The 19,105-nt window shown below is 49.5% G+C and overlaps 1 protein-coding gene and 1 pseudogene across 1 annotated transcript; one reads left to right on the forward strand and one right to left on the reverse strand.

Moving 5' to 3' along the window:
* Positions 1-247: 247 nt before the first annotated feature.
* On the forward strand, positions 248-2,952 carry LORICRIN (loricrin cornified envelope precursor protein). Its single transcript, XM_075562217.1, has 2 exons — positions 248-316; positions 1,663-2,952. Exon 2 carries the CDS (start codon positions 1,686-1,688, stop codon positions 2,721-2,723), a length of 1,038 nt encoding a protein of 345 aa, XP_075418332.1. The 5' UTR covers positions 248-316; positions 1,663-1,685; the 3' UTR covers positions 2,724-2,952.
* A 7,808-nt stretch (positions 2,953-10,760) lies between these two features.
* Positions 10,761-11,947, reverse strand: LOC142437665 (large ribosomal subunit protein eL20 pseudogene; annotated as a pseudogene).
* Between the last annotated feature and the right edge of the window lie 7,158 nt (positions 11,948-19,105).

The raw sequence follows: 19,105 nt of genomic DNA on the forward strand, positions 1-19,105 counted from the left end.
TCTCAGAAACAATGTCTGCCAGCCACTCTGGCTGCCTGTCCCCCTCAGCAGCCTGCCATACAGTTGCATCAGAGAAAGGACCAGTCACACACTAGGCAACTTATTTCAAGAATGCCAAAATCTTCATGAAGGGGCCACCCTGCTCCTGCAATCCAAGGAGGTGGGGCTGACAGCCATGGGTCACGTAACTATGAGAGGCTGGCCCTGATCAATAGATGACTCAGGCCTCTCCAAAAGAGTATAAAACCCCAGGAGCTCCAGTGCTCTCCACATCACCAGCATCTCCTCTCTCCACTCACCCTTCCTGGTGCTTCAGGTAAGTGAGGCTTCTGCTGGCTCTCTCGGCATCCCAGCTGGTCTTGACCAGGCTTGCAGAGGCTGCTGGACCTGGGGACAGAGATAGCCTCTGCCCTTTGGGGCTCCTAAAGGAGCCCTGCCTTCCCAAATGTACTCTCTTAGATTTTCAACGGGATATAGGCAAAGAGGGTCAAGTTTCTGCTCAGCTAGTGGTTTTTCTAGTCTCTTGGCCAGAATGCAATCTGCACTCCGAGCAGACAGGCGGTCTTCCTGTCTCTAACACACCTGCAGGGGCAGGCCTGGAGCTGGGCACAGAGGTGTCCTGGGTCAGAGTCAGCCTGTGCACGAGCTGAAAGGACCTCCTGAGCCTGCCAGGAGAAGCTCAGTCTGCTCTCATGGAGTGGGAAGAATGATACATAGATTGTTGCAGATGGGAAGGATATTAAGATGCAATTTCTATTTCACACCTGTTCTTAAAGAGAGATATTGGGGAAACAATGTCCTACCAGTCATAATCCCCTCTATTGAACAAGAAAGACGAGGCTATCTAGGCCTATAAAAATTCAGTCTCAAAAACCCTCAGGAGTGGTTATACTCTGTCCTATAGCATAGATTTGATGGCAGTGAGTTTGGTTGGGGTTTGTGAAGCCTGGACTTGGGCAAACCATAAAATAGAGAGATGGTTCTCAGTCAGAGATCCTGGTCAAAGGGATCACTAAGGCTCCCGTGATACTTTACCCTATCCCCAGGCAGAGCTAAGGTAGATAGCCTGCCTTTTAGGATAAGTGGACCATGCGTCCTGGCTTAGGTCAAGGGCACAGGCCGAGAGTTTGAATTCTACAAGGAATGGCAATACTACAACTCCCGGCACAGCATTAAACCTATCCCTGTTGGGGTTGGAGCAAATCCCTCAATCCGGAGAGTTTTCTGACACCTTCCCATTCATTGAGATTGGATGAGACCTGAGAGATGACATTGTTGCAACTCTCCCATTTTACAGATGATGAAATCCGCTCAGGAGTTTGGGTGATTTGCCAAATATTAGAGGCAAAGCCAAGCCTAAGAAGCAGGATGAGGCGATAATTTGGCACCCTCACTGGACTGTTTAAAGCTTGATGAAGACTTCCAGTGGGTGGGTGGGGGTACTCAACCCTTTTTTTTTTACCACCCCCGCAAGTGACCACAACCCCTTTCTAAGAGTTCCTCTCCTGGGAGTCCCTGCCCAGAGCTCGCTGGGCTTACTAACAGCTGGGAGCCTGGCCCTGCAAAGCAACTTTCAGAGTGACAGGTGTTGCCATGGATGTACCTGTCTCCTTCACCTCATCCTTTTGCACTTGGTCCAGTGATACTCTTTTCTCTTTGCAGAGTCTCCTTCCTCACTAGACAAGATGTCTCACCAGAAAAAGCAACCCACTCCCATACCCCCTGTGGTCTGCGGGAAGACAGGTGGTGGTGGTGGTGGTGGCGGCGGCGGCGGCGGAGGCGGTTCTGGGGACTGCTACATTTATAGCGGCGCTGGCGGCTCCGGAGGTTGCGGAGGCGGCGGCTCCGGGGGTGGTGGCGGCGGCGGCGGCGGCGGCGTCAAGTACCCCGGAGGCGGCGGCGGCGGCGGTGGCTCCAGCTGCGGGGGCGGCGGCGGCTACTCCGGCGGCGGTGGCTCCAGCTGCGGGGGCGGCTCCTCCGGGGGCGGCGGCGGCTCCGGCGGCGGTGTCAAGTACTCTGGCGGCGGCGGCGGTTCCAGCTGCGGCGGCGGCGGCTACTCCGGCGGCGGTTCCAGCTGCGGCGGCGGCGGCGGCGGCTACTCCGGGGGCGGTTCCAGCTGCGGCGGCGGCGGCGGTCAGGAAGTCCAGTGCCAGAGCTACGGCGGCGGCTCTAGTGGCGGCGGCGGCGGCGGCGGTTCCAGCTGCGGCGGCGGCAGCGGCGGCTACTCCGGCGGCGGGGGCTCCAGCTGCGGGGGCTACTCTGGCGGCGGGGGCTCCAGCTGCGGCGGCGGCGGCGGCGGTGGCGGCTACTCCGGCGGCGGCGGCTACTCCGGCGGCGGGCAGGCCACCCAGACCGTGTGCGCGCCCCAGCAGAGCAGCGGCTGGGGCTCCTCCGGCGGCGGCGGCGGCGGCAGCTGCGGGGGCGGCTCCTCCGGGGGTGGCAGCGGCTGCTTTACCACCGGCGGCGGCGGCGGCAGCTGCGGGGGCGGCTCCTCCGGGGGTGGCAGCGGCTGCTTTACCACCGGCGGCGGCGGCGGCGGCAGCTGCGGGGGCGGCTCCTCCGGGGGTGGCAGCGGCTGCTTTACCACCGGTGGCGGCGGCGGCGGCTCCTCTGGTTGCGGCGGCGGCTCCTCCGGGGGCGGCGGCGGCTCTGGCAGTGGCAAGGGCGTCCCGATCTGCCACCAAACCCAGCAGAAACAGGCGCCTTCCTGGCCCGGCAAATAAGGCCCCTTGGCGGCCCCGGGGGGCGGAGGAGCTGGGAGTGCTCTCTGTGGGCGCAGATGGGCTTAGCACTCTCATGATATTGCCCTGGGGGTTACAAATCTCCCTGTGCCACTGACTTAGAAACCTCGCAGGCTGCATCTTGCTCTGCAGTTTGTCCTGCTTGGTTTGTTGTACAACTACCTCCCAACCTCAATGCACCCTCGGTCAATAAATGTGCAATTCATGAGAATCTCTGAGGCTTCAGGAGTCTTTTGTAACTTCCAAATTCCTCCATGCCTGTCCATTTCCTCCATTCAGTCATCCACACATATATTCATCCCGTGAAATGCCTAATTAGTACACTGGAGGGGAAGAGAATGGGCACGAAGGGAGTCCGCTAGGGAGGGGGAAGAAGACTGGGGACTATGAGCAAAGATGGGAGCTAGCTGGTTCAGGCTTTAACAGTGAGCTGATCCCTGAAAGTTTCTGGAAAGGCATCGCAATAAACTGGATGAATTTCACAGGGGGCACTTCGTTCTACCCTGTCCTGTGGGGTCCTCGTCAAATCCATGGCGGTGAGTGAGATGGCTTGGGTAGCCACGCTGGATCTGCACATAGCGCTCCGTGCATTTCTCGGCCAGTGATGTTCTGGGAAGATGTTCTCTCACAGACCAGAGTCTGAAGTCTGCAAGTCCACTTTGAGTGCCTATTAGAAGCAATTTACAATACCCAGCCTCCCAGAAGAGAGGTTACCTTTGGCGGATGATGAACCTGTGTGTGTGTGAGACACCTTCCTGGGCCTTTGTAGGGAGGAAGTAGAGGAGCTGTTTCTTCCAGCATCTCTAAGAGTGTAAAACCAATGTGGTGGGGAATCTCACTTCCTGTAGGGGAGTCGAGAGGCAGCTTCAACCTAAAGCTCATCACTGAGACGCTGAGGCCAGACAAACCTCTGTCCACCAACCCTCCGACCAATTCTGACACCAGTCAGCCATCCCTCTCACAGCATTCTCACTTCGCTGCCCAGTTAATGATGGTTTGCAGTTTACAACATAGGCTCAGCGACAACTCAGCCTATAGTTTTCCACGAAGAAAAACAGTTTTTCAACCAGGAGAGCTGCTCAGCCATGCCCCCAACAGACAGGACCCCTCTGCCTCTTGGGACTCCTTAACCTCTTGGGCCAGCCTATCTGCTGCCAAACTCCAGAAGGTGTTACAAAGCATAGCTCCACCACTAAGTGCCCAGAGATTCCAACCAAACCCCTGCAGAAGGTGCCTGGCTTTCTTGCCCCCATGGGCGAGGAAGTGCACCACACCACTGCCAGAGCTGCCTGCTGATCTCCCTGGTTCTGCTTGTGGCTGGTCTCTGCCATGCTAGCTACCAGTCTTGACTATTTCAAAGACGTCCTTTGAAGCAGGTTCACCCAACGCAATGCATTGTTTGATTTCTAATTGCCCCCTCCATGAGCATTGACTGTGGCTCCCAGGAGAGGGAAATCCCGGACACCATCTCTCTCTTCTCCATTTACCATGGCATGGCGTTTTGTCCGTGTGGAGGAGTAATACGCACTAAAGGCTGCAGTCCTGGATCAGTATTGGTGAGTACTTAAGGTTCTCTTCACTTTTAGCATGTCAGGCGCGTTAACTGCCCACCAGAACAGCGAGCCTTCCTCTGATCCTGCCGCCACTTTCATTTTGGTGTGGCCCAGCTTCCTGGATTGTTGGGTCAGCGCACAGATTAAGTATGGTGAAAGGACGCAACTCTGATGTACACATTCCTGATTTTAAACCATGGAGGAACCTCTTGTTCTGTTTCCATGACAGTCTGGGAGCCTTGGTGGTAGTGGTTATGCATTGGGCTGGGATCTGCAAGGTCGGCAGTTATAAAATACCAGCGGCTGTACTCCTACGATTACTTCCAGTCTCAGAAACTCATAGTAAGTTCTACCCTGTTCTATAGGTTCACGATGAGTCCATATTGATTCGATGGCAGTTTGTATGGTTTGGCTTGGGTCTATGCACCGATTCCACATGAACACAATGAAGTGTTCTGGAATTCCCATCCCTCCTAATGTTATCTGTAGCTCATTATGATCCACACAGTTAAATGTCTTTGCATAGTCAAAAATATACAAGTAAACATCATTCTGGTATATCCTACCTTCAACCAAGATCCTGGTTTTGAATCATCTTCAGCAAAATTTTACTTGCATGTGATAGTGACAAAATTAATAAGTTCTGCATTATACTGAGTCACTTTTCTTAGAAATGGGAACAAATGTGGATCTCTTCCAATCATTTGGCCAGGTAGCCGTCTTCCAAATTTCTAGGCATAGGCAAGCGAGTGCTTCCAGTCCTGCATCAGCTTGTTGAAACTTTTCATATCGATATTGCATCACTTCTTGGAGTCCTGTTTTCACTTACGCCCTCTGTATACCTTGAATATTTTCATTCAGTGTCATCTCCAGAAATGTTTGCTAATTCGTTTGGGTCCCGTGATTTGGTGTAGTCCTATCTCCCTCTGCACTCGCCCCTGGCCTCCCACCCTGCTCCATTAAAGCATCAGAAAGTCAGGGGTCTCCCCTAACTGCCACCTTTCACTCAGCCAAGCATTTATTCAAAGCGAAAGTATGTTCCACAAGAAGAACGAAAAAGGAAGAGGTCACTCGCCACAGAGTGGAGGAGGCGCAGGGGTGTTACAAAGCAAGGATTTTTATTTCATTCTAACAAACAGATGTTAGCTAAAGGAAGCACCCACTGCTGAGTGGATGCCGACAGACACATCATGACCTTACAGGACAGGGCGGAATTCCCCCTGTGAGATTCTGGGACTCTAATTCTTTACAGGAGTAAAATGCCCAGCCTTTCTCTCATAGAGCAGCCTGTAGTTTCGAACGGCGGAGCTTTCAGTTCGCAGCCCTGCACCCATAACCACTGCACCACCAGAGCTTCTGAGGGGAGGAATAGCTAGTGTCTTTCTGAGAGCAGGAAGGGATTGGCATGCCTGCCCCTTGGGGCAATTATTTGGTCTTGGGATCTGCCACTGCTCCAGTGGCTGTGTGACTTAGGACCTTTAATAAAGCAAAAGGCACGCAAGCCGTGAGGTGAGACAGCCCTCGCCCCAGAGTTATAGCCTCTGTGGGTTTAGCTCCTTTTTCTAATTGGCTAGACCCCTTGGACAGATGTTTCTGGAGAGGGCATTGCAGGCCTGGCAATTTCCTGCTCTGTCCCTAACATTCCTCCCTGTGGGTAGAAAAGCCCCTAATGAAGCCTCAGCCAGCCAATGAAGCCTCAGCCAGCCGCTTCCTGCTGTTGTAGGTCGGCTCTGCGGGTGAGGGTGAGGCTTCTCTTCATCCGGCTCTGGCCTCAGGGCATGCTGGATTCCAGTGCTGACCGAACATGCCGCTGCTTGATGTAGCGGGTCTGCCGGAACGGGAACTAACGTAGATCTCTTTTGCTTTCTTAGCCCTTGGATTTTGATCATCTGTGTGTAGAATGAAGCAAGCTTTGTCAGCCAATTGAATAGTCAAGGTCCAAACCATAGTGTAAAAACCACAGCTGTTAAGTAGTCCTGATAGAGAGAGAACCCTAATAGAGAGAGAACCCATCGTAGAGTAGGCAAAGCCTGTCTGTCATGCTCCAAACATCGTTTGGAGCAATAGTTTGATTATTATACCAGGGAAGTCATTTTGCTTAGTCATAGATGTTTGGGACTCTGTTCAACCTCCCCTGCAGAATTAATAGACACCGGAGAGACATTTGCAAGCACAGACACTCCCCCACCCCCTTGTTCTGCCAACAAAAATTGCAAAGCTCTATGATGGTGGTCTAGAACTACTGCGGCTCAAGAACCTATGCGCACTGGTTATAACTCTAAGGCTTTTCCCACCGAGCTGGCTATTTCCTCCAGAGACTTGATTAACTTATGGAAGTTGTGCTCATGGTAAGCAAGCCCTCCCTGTGATGCTAGTATTCCAATTCCTGCTCTAACCCTGGCCGTAATTCGTCCCAAGACCCACTTGGAGTGATCCTGGGCCAGGTGATTACGTGATGCTGTGATATAGACTTCCATACCCTGGCTGGTCGGCCAACGTGACGGAGGGCCATTCTTTCTCATATGCTCAAGCACTGAGACCACAGGCTCCGCATCCTTTTGTCCTCTCTTGGGTCAGGATCTGAAGAGCTGGAAGATGGCTGTCCCCCTTTTATCCATAGAAACTCGGGGGCACACACTGCTTGAGGGGGAATTCGATGGCTCGATGCGTGTTTAACGTCTTGAGACCCCTGGGCGATGCCTCGGTTTCCTTCTGGTAGAAATAGCCTCCTTTTTGATCGTGCAGTAAATCTTGGCGGCAGGAGGGTGGTTACCGTTTTGTGCACAGGTTTTAAGGACCCTCGCAAAGTGAAGAGGGGACCGTCCTAGGGTGTGCCCCCGCTGCAAACCAGTAAGACACAGTGAAGAACAAGCCACAGCTGTGAGAGCCTTTGTTAAGAGTCCAGCAAATTTGACCGGACCTTTTCAGGGCAGAGGAATTTGAATGATGTCTGACAAGCAAGGTCATGGGATTGCACACCTCTAACTTAACCTCCAGGTGGTTGATCAGTAACAATTGGCAAGTGGGCCCAGGCCTAGCTAGGAGAGGGGCCACCGTGTGGGGAGCCCTTACCATTATGCAGCGCAAGGGTTTGTTTTTGACTCTTTTCTACTGGAAGTGCTGCCGCTGGCCCAACTCAGAGACAGGGTGGCCTAGTGACTGCCACTGCATCGAGAGTCTTGGGGAAGTACCCCACAGGCCTGGGTTTCCTCCTAACTCCAAGCCAGCACGCCTCTGCAACCTTCTCCTTGTCGCTCTCCTTGTAAGATGAAAGGCTCGTGTGCCCCTGGTACACCGAGGGGCAGAGCCCACATGAGGGCCTTGTCAGTACTTGAGAGGAGGCTTCTCCATGGTAGGGGTTCATGCTCATCCCTGTAAGGGAAGTGCCGAGGGTTTGGGAATGTCTAGGAACCCTGGTGTCCAGCTCCTCCAATACCCTGCCTGCCATCCCAAGGGATGCTCCACGGTAGTTTTCATGGGAGGGGCAGAAAGAGGGCACATGGAGGCCGTCCTCCCGAGCCCGTCACCTCGGGCCTGGAGCGACGAGGAATCCCAAGTACTCGGGAAAGCATAGCCGGGTCTTTTGGGGGGGGTTTTCCAAATAGAGTATGTATTTTTCACAAGATGTTAATTATGCAACACCAATGCATTTTAGCTCAAATCTTCCAAGCACATTTAACACAAAATAAGAATGTATAATCCATAATTATTTAATAGCTAGATGTTAAAAAAATTTACTACAATAAAAGCAACAAGGAAAATATTAAATTAACTTAAGTTCCAGGACCCCACAGGTGTTAACAATGCAGACAGATTTTTTGCTACAGACAAAATAAAGGGGGACAAAAATCTAAATTAAAATACCGGTATGGCTGTTCATAAATCTCTGCTTAACGGGAGATTATGTTTGTAAAACTTAAAGGGCTTAAAATGTAAATTCTGTATCTTTATGCACGTAAACACTTGCCCAGACAAGAGAAGTGCATCTAGCACAGCAATGACTTTCCCCGGTAGCTCAGGTTCCTTTTGTGTCAGTCGAACTTGGGGACAGTATCTGGTTGAATAATAATGCCAACATGTTTATGCCGATCCCCTTGCATTTTCTTACATGTCTTTGTCACCACCTGTCAGGAGAAGCCAGTCCCTAACACATCATTACGGGTCCGGTAGGTGCAATTGTACAGCGATAATAAGTAAAGATCATAGTAAAGTCATAGAGAGCATGAGAGATAGAAGTGAAGTATTGAAATAAATGGAGTCAGACACAATTCATGGTAGCATGCTCACCTCAGTCCCGCTTGGTGGTCCACGTGGGGGGAGAGAGAGAGCTTACTGCTAACCCAGGCTTTTTATATTCTCTGGGGACATGCAAGCCCCCTAATTACAGGTGAGGACCTACATCACAGGAAGGGGTTGTGCTATAGGTAATACAGTAATGAGAGGGGGTGGTCTAGGGAAATACACACAATAGGAGGGATTGGGGGTATACATGTGTCAAGATGGGCGGATCCCAGGTACAGGATGGCAGCCTAACCTTGGATGCCACAGATCAGTTTGGCCTGTTCCCTGGCTCCACTGATAGGGACCATTAATCCATTGTCTCCAGCAGCAGGGAGCAGGCCCAACCCTGTGGTGTGGGGAGACAGCAGTCTGGCAGGGACTGCCTCCAGGGAGGATGCCTGTGAGCATCTGACCTCCCCTCACAACCACCACCATCCCCCCACCACCCCCAAGGAGCTCAAGGATGTGATAGAGAACATATTTCTTTTACAGTTTATTCATGAATAATTTAGCATATTTACTGAGAGCCTACTATCCTCCTAGTTCTTTCTACCTAAGCAAAATAGAAACAATGCCTCACCATCTATGACCAAAGAAAACTGGTTGTGAATCACTGGGAACTTTCACATCATCTTTCAAGATTTGCATCAATACTTATTTCCTAGATAACTAAACAGAATTCTCACAAGAGGAATTTTGAAGTCCATAGACTGCTCAGGCCTATGCTCTGATTTACCAACTGCTTTATTCCTGAAGACAATGTCACATATTTTGTTGATGGCCTCCCCGAACAGCCCAGCGCTCTGCAGTCCTGCCAGTTCATTTGGTATCTTAAGGTCCCTTTGTTCCAGCGTTCCTTCACTGGTGGCCTTTGTTACTCTCTTCCTACCAGAAACCTGTTCATTGAGGATTCCCACCTAGGCGACCAATTGTGACAGTTACATAATCTGCTGTTAACTTGAGACTATTCAGAGTGAAGAGGTGGAGTTTAACCTGTCAATCAGATCGCAGCTTGAGGACCTCATTTGGAGGCGCTACAGAGATAATTAGCTCACTGGAGGTGGGACACTCACTCAATCCCTGTGAGACATTCCTGTTGACAGGACACATGGAGCTACACTACAGACCTGGAGCTGAAGGAGCCACATGGAGACTCCTGCCAGTGCTGAGATGCCTCCACTGCCACTAGATCCACAAGACTTCCCACCCACTGGCCTGTGATCTTCCTGCATTTAGCATCATTGCACATGTTGTGTGAGTCTGAAGAGGAATTTACAGATTGGTATCGGACACATGGGCTAATATCAGACTTATGGACTTTGATCTGGACTGGGCTGGTTTCTGAATGCACAATTGCTCTTTGATATAAATCTCTCTCTTACACACATATTAGTGGCTATGAGTTTGTTTCTCTAGTCACCCAGACTAACACGCCAGTCTCTACTACTTTCTTCAATGGCGCCTCTTTATTAATAAGTATGTGAAATCAAATGGCACCTCCAGTTAGCGTTTCCTCTAGCTTTGCTGTGAATTTCAGATGTTCTTACCAACAATACCCTCTTTCAGAAGGATTCTTGTCTAAATGATTGAGAATTGAAGGACGGTATTGTTATTTAGGCTTCCGTTAGCAGGCCACTTGTCCTGATCTCCCAGGGCGCATGCAGGTCACCCATGGTTATGTAAGAACAGCAGTTTCTTCTTTGCGGGTGGGACTTCCAGTTCCTCAGCAGGTGTCTCAGTGTTGGATTAGGGCAAATGTAATGCTCTTGCCTCATGGTTCCTAGTTCAACCAGCAAAGGACAGAAGGAGAAGGGAGGAGGAAGGGGAGGAAGTGGAAACCAAAGGAGGCAGGTGCAGGGCATCTCTTGCCACCACCCTCGGACTATTCAGTGGTCACTGTGGGAACATAGTAATAACCCCCCCCCCTCAGTAGGGTTGATGCAGCTCTCCCTGCTGGCCCTCACCTGAGACCCAAAATCCCATCTCCAGGAGCTATGGCCAAGGATGCGTCTGCTGGGACTGGGATGTATTCCCCCACCAGGTACATCCCTGTGAGACACGGAGTGCTCTGACTGGGAAGACGATTCAGACCATAGGTTTCAAAACAGAAAAAGGGCCCATGGCTCTCACGGGAGGGAGTCCTGACTGGTGAAGGTAGCCAAGCATCAATGTGAAATAATAACATTTATCCAAATAAAAGGTAAGAGGGCGTGGTCTGCAACCAGTGCTCTATGGGCAAAAGCAAACATGGCAGGGGCCTGGCAGGCAAATTGGACAGGATAGTGAGGCTTCACCCATTTCTTGAAGAGAAAACCAAGAGTTAGCAACAACAAGAAGAAAAAGCCAAAGTCCCACACAGCCCAGAGCAAACATTCAGAGGAAGTCATCCCTGTTGGATGTCTCAGTCACAAGAGGGCAGGTTTCCATGGGCCACAGGGAGGTTTTCCAAGTTTCAGCAGTACCAGAGACGATGTCCTCTTCGGATATCCCTGGCCTCCTGCTCAGCTCCATCCAAAGAAGGGAAGGCCAGCGGCTTCAACACAGCGGTGAGGGATCGCACCGATGCAGCACTGCACCCAGCCAAGCATGTACGCCTTTACAGCAACTGAAAGCATGATGGGTGAATTGAAGAAACGAAATCCCCTTGCCTTTGATTAATCAAGGAAGCGAATCAAACTGTCTTTCACCTTGGTAAAATATTGTCTCCAGTAAAATGAGTTTGCTTAGGCAGTGACAGACTTGGAGCACTTTTCCCGCCATTTTATATCCATCTTTAAAAAAAAATTTGGTAGGGGGCAGTCCTCGAGGCATTGATTGGGAAGACTTTGGGTGTGGGGTGAGGTTTGCCTAGAGGTGTTGGGCGCTTGGTGGTGAAGCCTGGCTGGTGCAGGCCCTGCAGGTCGCGGTGGGGGAGCGGGAACTTGATCTTGGAGTCCTGATTGACTGGCCGGCTGCAGTCTCTCCCACCTTCATGATCTGGAGGGCGTGGGCGTGGCGCGGTGTCAGAGCACCCATGTGGCGGTAGCATTGGGTGAAGGCACCTGTGGAACCCAGTATTCCTGGTACATGCTGTGGGTCCCCCTGCTGAAGTTTCCCCCCACACAAAGCAGGCACATGCCAACATAACCCACAGAGGGGACTTCTGGAACACCTGCCCACAGTACACAATCTCCCCCGGAAGACTTCTTCATCTTCTTCAGCTGTGGCACAAAGTACCAGAAGCGGGACTTGGCGGCGAGGTGGTTGGGGATGAAGATGCGCATACAGTAGAGTGGCGGTGTCTGGCACTTGGGGGTGACAGGCAACGCTCCCCTCCCCCTTGTACTCAGGAAGCATGCCGGAGGCCTGTGGCGGTCTGTCTGGTCTCGGCATTTGTATTCATCTGTCGAATGTATCTCCTTCCCACACTAATTTGCCATTCCATTTTAAATCGATGCTAGTTTTATGTGATAACTTGGCTAGACTCTGGTTTTCCACAGTAGCATCTACTATACTGTTAAGTGTGTTCTCCATAATGGAATTGAAGGTAATCGCTTTCTATAATGTCATCTAATGCGATCGACCATTCTGTTGAAAGGGAGTTTCCATACATTGTGTTCTGCCTTCAGACACTAAACAGATAATAATAATAATAATAATAAAAAAACTCATTCTCAGTCTCCACTCTGCACCTCTTTCCACCTGTGGACTACAAGCCTGCGGAAGTCTCCCACCTACCACCTGGCTTGTGGGCGTTGCTGCCGCCAGTAGGGTGGCTATGAGTCGGCATAGACTCAAGGGCAGTGAGTTTGTTTTCTGTTTCGCTCCCCCCCCCCCACAATCCTGTGAGCCAATCCCTGGAACGAAATCGCTCTACCTCTTCCTCTCACTCTCTGTGGGTCATGTTGACCTGCTAACCTGAAGGCCAGCAGTTCCACATCACCAGTTGCTCTGCAAGAAGAAAGTTCGATGCTTGCTACTCCTGTGAAAAGTGCAGTCCTGGAAACCACAGTGGGGAGTTCTAGGCTGTCCGATAGGGCCACTCTTTGTTAGAGCCGACCTGGTGGCAGAGAGAGATACATAGATTGATGAAACTTCCCCAGTCACAGTTTTCTAGAAACGGTGAGACATAGAAGAGGGTAATTCAAAAGTTTCATTACAAAATCATAGAAACCTTTATTAAGAACCAATGAAAGTCATAATGTGGAGCTCTTGTTGCTCAACATCTCCCCTATCTCAGTCAATACACTTCTGGAGGCAAGTGTTGCTTTCTCTCTAACTACAATCTGTGAACCATGCATATTGGGGGGCTTCGTCCATGTGGACTGGCTGCCTCTGTGTGGCTAAAGCCTTTTGGTCTACCTGCTGCTGCTGCTGCTGCTGCTGCTGCTGCTGTTCGGTGACATCGAGTTGGCTGTGACTCAGAGCGTCGTCATGTACAACCGAATGGAACACTGACAGGTGGGGCATCATCTTCACAAGGGTCCTTGTGCCTGAGCCCGTTATTGCGGCCACTATGTCAGTCCATCTTGTCAGAGGCCTTCCTCAACTTCACCAAGCACGGTATCCTCTGCTAAGGACTAGTCTCTCCTGCTAATATGTGCAAAGTCCATTAGATGAAATCTCGCCATCCTTCCCTCTAAGGAGTGCTATGTACTTCTTCCAAGACAGGCTCATTTGTTGTCTTGGAAGGCCATGGTACTTTCAACATGTTTTGCCAACACCATAGTTCCATGTTCTTCGGTCTTCCATGTCCACTTTCACAACCAAGCATAAGAAGCAATAGAAAATACCATGGCTTTCCCCCCCTTTGGTCTTACTTATTTTTCTTCCTTCTTAGTTATTCAATGCCCACCTCCACATGCATATGAGGCGAATGAAAATAGCATGGCTCAGGCGGGGCCCACCTTAGTCCTCAAAGTAAGATCCTTGGTGTTCAACACTTCAAAGGGGTCTTGTGCAGCACATTTACCCAACACAACTTGTCTTTTGAACTCATGCCTGCTGCTTCCATGACCATTGATTGTGGATCCAAGCAGGACAAGATCCTTGACAACTTCAATCCTTTCTCCATCTATCATGGTGTTGTCTATTAGTCGAATGGTAAGGGTTTTTTTGGGTTTTTTTGACACTGAGTTGTAATCCATACTGAAGGCCCAGTCCTTGATCTTCATCAACAGATGCCTCAGGTCCTCCTCACTTTCAGAAAGCAAAGTTGTATTATCTGCACTTTTCAAGTTGTTAATACGCCTTCTTTAACTCCTGATGCCGGATTCCATTTTTCGTTTTCATTTAATCAGCTTCTCTGAACATTAGCTCAGCATACAGATTGAATAAGTGGTGAGAGGATACAAATGCTGATGCGCATCTCTCATAATAGGAGTGAATTTGGAAGACATGCTCAGCAAAGTTAAGCAATCTCATAAAGACAAATACTATTTGAGAACACTATTATAAAAGAAAAAAATCAACAAAAATTATTTTCATCCCCAAAGCACTGGACTTTAATGCTTATGAGAAAACCAGGGGGAGAGGTGAGGAAGCAGAGAGAGAAATGGGTGATAGACAGATAAAAGAAACACACATACAGAGACACATGGGTAGAGCTACACACAGATGTATACACACAAACACACACACAAGCATAGGACTCCAGACTCTCATAGCTGGGGTCATGAGAACTACATAGTAACAGATGTGGTCCAAACAGGCATAAATTGGGGCCGGGGAGCAATTATCTGCATAGGCTATTAAACTGGTACTCACACGAGCATCTCCTCATATTGTCATCTTGGATAGTTCCCTCACCTACTGATTTGGGCTGGGCTTGTTTCTTGTGATGATCAATGGAATGAGACAGAAGTGACACTGCACAATATTCCGGATGCGTCTCAAGGTACCTGGCAGGATGTTTGTTTTGTTTTTCCCACATACTTCAACCACTCCCCCTCGGAATCCAAACATTAGTTTAAGGAGCTTGGCCCACAATGCTGACTAATAAGAGACCACGTCAAGGAAGAATTTGTAAGATGAGAGACCAATTTTGAAGTTTCAGCCCCAAACGAGCTTCACATAAGTAACTACTTGAATACAATCATGAGTAACTTCAGCCCTACCAGGAGGTGCAGAAGAACCATCCTTCTGAGCCCAGTTATACATAGAATACTGAATTTTTTAAAAATTGTTTTAGGTCACTATGCTTTGTATAATTCAGCGCTCCATAATAGATCTTTGAGAGAGAGTGGAATGATCTCCAAAGTTGTCAGATCCAGGCAATTCTGGAAAGAGCGAATAGCTGAGAGTGACACCGTGTCTTCCACACACTTTTTCAGCGAGTGTGACCCTAAAGGGAGTAGACCTCGTGACAGCCAGGGAACTAGCCTGTCGAATATCTCAAGGACCCCCATGCACAGAAGGAGCTAGACTAACCACTGATACCCAAGGGCCAGAAATTGGATCAATGAAAAGAGGCTACAAATTCCAACGCTTCCCACCAACAGGCACCACCACACAACAGTGAAACACACTAACCGGTCTGTCCAGCCCAGGGTACAGCCCTGTCTTCCTCCTTATTACCCTTACCTTCTGCAACCACCGCCCAGTCAGGGAGCCCACTCCCAGCTGGCTCGGGTCTTTCCCTGGGGCACCCCTCATTGCTCCGTAGGTGTTGCTCATATCCAAGCTGGCATTTAGGAGAAGCACAGTCAGGTCAACTTCTGCCCCAAGAAGACAGCTGGTGCGTTGTCTCTCTCCAGAAGTACCTCTGAAAGATTCTTCTGTGGATTTGAGCCTCGGGGATCCTGTGGGGTTCGGAGGTAGCTGTTGATGCCACTGTAGGGAGCCTTCTATAGGAGTTTGTATCGGTTCAGCATCTGACAGTTGCTCTGTGGGAGGCATGTCATACTCGAGATGGACTGCTAAATAGGGCTGCCTTATTGCTACCCGAGCCCGCCCTGGACCATGGGCTGTGAGCACAGTGTCCACTCAAGACGCCTGCTTCCTAGCAGTCTTCAGCAGCCACCAAGAAAGCAAGCATACATATCCAAAGTGTCCCTAAGCAGGTCTGTCCTGTTGGTTTCAGAGATCTGAACTATGACGTCAACAGAAGGCAGGTCGAGTGCTGCTGGAGCAGACTGCCCTGCCCAGGACACCTATAGCAGTTTGCAACAGCCTGGCAATCACCAGTGTCCAGATTATCACCTCCAGGCGGATCCCCATGGAGGCCTGCCTTAGTGCTGTCAGAGTCCCCTTGGTAGCTTGTGGACCTGTATGAATGCATGTTCTGTATCATACAGAAATGCAACCTGTATGATATGGGAGTGTTACACCAAGAAAACCACAAAAGGAAGGAAGAAAGAAGTCAGACTTGACCAATGGTTACCATGGGTGAAGGAGGAAGAGCTTTGCTTCGAGGGTTTATGTTAATAGTGATGGAATATATGAATAATGGTTATACAACATGAAGTGCATAATTAATGATAGTGAGTTATACACATAGAAGTTGTTGAATTGGAGAATGTTGTGTTGTATATATTTTTGTCACAATTACATGAATAACGAATATAAGGAAGGACATATTCTAGAATTGATTGTGGTGATGACTGTACAACTCTTCTTGCTGTGATTAAACTGTATGACATATGGATGAAGTTCCAATAAACCTAAAATATAAAAGAAACCCGTCTAAAATATAGAAATAAACCAATAATAAGTTATAAAAGAAAATGCAGCCTCCACTCAAGAGACTGACTTCCTAGGACACAGCAGCCTCTGTCAGCAGTCTTCAGCACCAACTGAAAGTGGGATCAGATTAACCCAAATTACTCCCCAAGGAGGCTGATCTTGGTGGTTTCAGAGACCTGAGCTACAGGGTCTGCAGGGAGCTAGGTAGAGTGTTTACTATAGAGAAGAGGCCTCCATTGCAGGGATCTGCTGACGCAGCTCTCAGCCAGCTTGCCAGTAACAATGTCTGAGTCGGGAGAGGTTGTTATGCCTTCCTTGCTGCTCTCAGAGTCCGCCTGGGAGTACATGGTGTTTCCATGAAGATTCCGGCCGTGAAAACCTTCTGGACCACAGTTCTCCTCTGTAATACATGGGCCTCTATGTGTCAGAGCCAATTCAGTGGGACTGGGATTGTGTGCACAACCGAACCTGGTACCCCAAAATAAGGAAAACTCTGTTGTCTGGGAAACTATCTTGCCTCAATGAGAAGTCATGAGGTCTGAACAAAACAAGGATAAACGTCTTCCCCAAAGTTTGTGACCAAGCTCAGGAGCTACAGCTCTATATGGTGTGCTTTAAATCGACTCTGTTTCTGAAGAACGTTTTGGAGGTTGGTCACTAGAAATTTCAGAGCCAGAAAATCCCCAAGTGGTCTGGAAATTAAACGAAAAAATAAAATGTTTATAGGATGGGGGCTTCAAAAAGCTCATCTAAAAATTCCATTATCTTTTCATGCCATTTTCCCATGAGCTTTAAAAGTCATATCTGTTACACATAAAACTCAAACCCACTACCACGGAGTCGACTCTGGCTCACAGTGACCCCACACAGGACTTCTGAGACTATATATTTTGGGAGAGCAGTTAAGCTTATCTCGCTCCTGATAAGCTGCTGGCTGACTTAAACAGCCCACGTTGCCATCAGCAGTCCAATGCTGACCAAACACCTAGTAGGAGTCATGGAAGATGCCCCAGTGCAGCGGTTCTCAACCTTCTTAATGCCACCCCCCCTTTCAGAAATACCGTTCCTCATGGTGTGGTGACCCCGCCAACCATAAAATTATTTTTGTTGCTACTTCATCACTGTCATTTTGCTACTATTATTAATCGGGCAACCCTTGGGACCCCCAAATGGGTCTCAAGCCACAGGCTGAGAACCGCTGCTGTACTGGCTACTCTAGTGAGTTACTCATTGGGTGGTGGTTAGCAGTCCCACACGTAGCCCACTACACTGCCAGAGTCCTTACATGTGGTGGCGCTGTGGTTGGGGCACTGAGATACTAACCTGCTGTTCAGAGAAACAAAGAAGTTGTCTACTCCCCAAAGAGTTACAGTTTCAGAAACACGAGGGAGCTGTTCTACTCTGTCCTGTACAGTCACTCTGATTAAGATTGGACGCGATGTCTTGTTGTGTTCTGTGGTTGTTGGTGTTGCCTATGAGTTGTTATAACTGATATTGACCGTAGGTGCAGCAGAAGGAAATACTGCCTGGTCTTGCTCCTTTGGACCCATTGTTTCAGCGCGTGTCAAAGTGCCTCACTGAGAGTCTTCTTCCTTTTCATTGGCCCCGTGCTTCACCTAGCGTAATGCCCCTTTCCAGGGACTGGTCCCTCCTGATAACATCTCAAAAGTATGTGAGATGAAGTCCCTCCGTCCTCACTTGTAAGGAGCATTCTGGGTGTAGTTGTGCTTGCTTGTTCTTCTGGCAGTCCATTGGATATTCAATACTTTTTGCCAACACCATAATTCAGATGCATCAATTCTTCTTTGGTCTTCCTTATTCTTGTCCAACTTGCATATGCACAAGAGGCTATTTATTGAATAAGGGTTTGGGTAGGAGGTGGAGTGGTGGGTACCAGGGTGGGCGTGGGGAGGAATGGGAATGATGTCAAGGAGTACAGGAAGAAAGAGTGATTGGAAACTGACTGTGATAGCAATTACACAATACTGCTTGATGTGATTGATCTATGAAAGGATATGACATATGCATTAACTCCCAATTAATGGTTTATTTTTAAAAAGAAGTGATTGAAAATGCCATGGTTGGGCCAGGAACACCTTAACCCCCATCAGGTCCTGCGCAGCAGATTTGCCCAACGCAATATGTTGTTTTGATTTCTTGACTACTTCCATGAGTATTGATTGTGAATGCAAGTAAAATAAAATACTTGGCAATTTTAATACTTATCCATTTACCATGCTGGTATTTACTGGTCTAGATGTAAGAATTCTGGTTTTCTTCACATTGAGTTGCAATCCATACCGACGATCACGGCTGTTCAGCAGCAGGCATTCCAAGTCCCCTTGGCTTTCAGCCATGCAGGCCTTCAGTAAGCCTTTCTCTCATCCTGACGCTGAGTCCTTCTTCGTACAGTCCATCTCCCAAGTTGTTTGCTCAGCACAGAGCGGGAACAAGGACTGCTGCTGTCAGCAAGCGCCTCTAGACAGTTCCACTGACAGCAAGCCCCAGTGCAGCGGCATGAAGCACCTCCAGGCCCCGAGCCAACCTCACAACCGTTAGATTTCGCCTCACCGATGCAGCCATGATGTCCATCTGTCTTGCTGAGGGCCTTCCTCCTTTTCACTGGCCCTCTGCTTTACCAAGAGGATGTCCTTCTCCAGGGACTGATCTCTCCTGACAACACGTCCAAAGGGTGTGAGGACGAGTCTCATAAACCTGGCTTCTAAGGAGCGTTCTGGCTGTACTTCTTCCAAGACAGATCTGTTTGTGCTTTTGGCCATCGAGAGCACTTTCAACAGTCTTCTCCAGCAGCAGACTCCACATGCATCAGTTCTTCTGCGTCTTCCTTATTCCATGTGCAGCTTTCAC

Source organism: Tenrec ecaudatus, chromosome 1 (genome assembly GCF_050624435.1).
Source record: "Tenrec ecaudatus isolate mTenEca1 chromosome 1, mTenEca1.hap1, whole genome shotgun sequence".
NCBI classification, from domain to species: Eukaryota; Metazoa; Chordata; class Mammalia; order Afrosoricida; family Tenrecidae; genus Tenrec; species Tenrec ecaudatus.

Bases quoted from the DNA above. Each gene is read 5' to 3' on its own strand.
- LORICRIN (XM_075562217.1), top strand. From the start codon at position 1,686: ATGTCTCACCAGAAAAAGCAACCCACTCCCATACCCCCTGTGGTCTGC.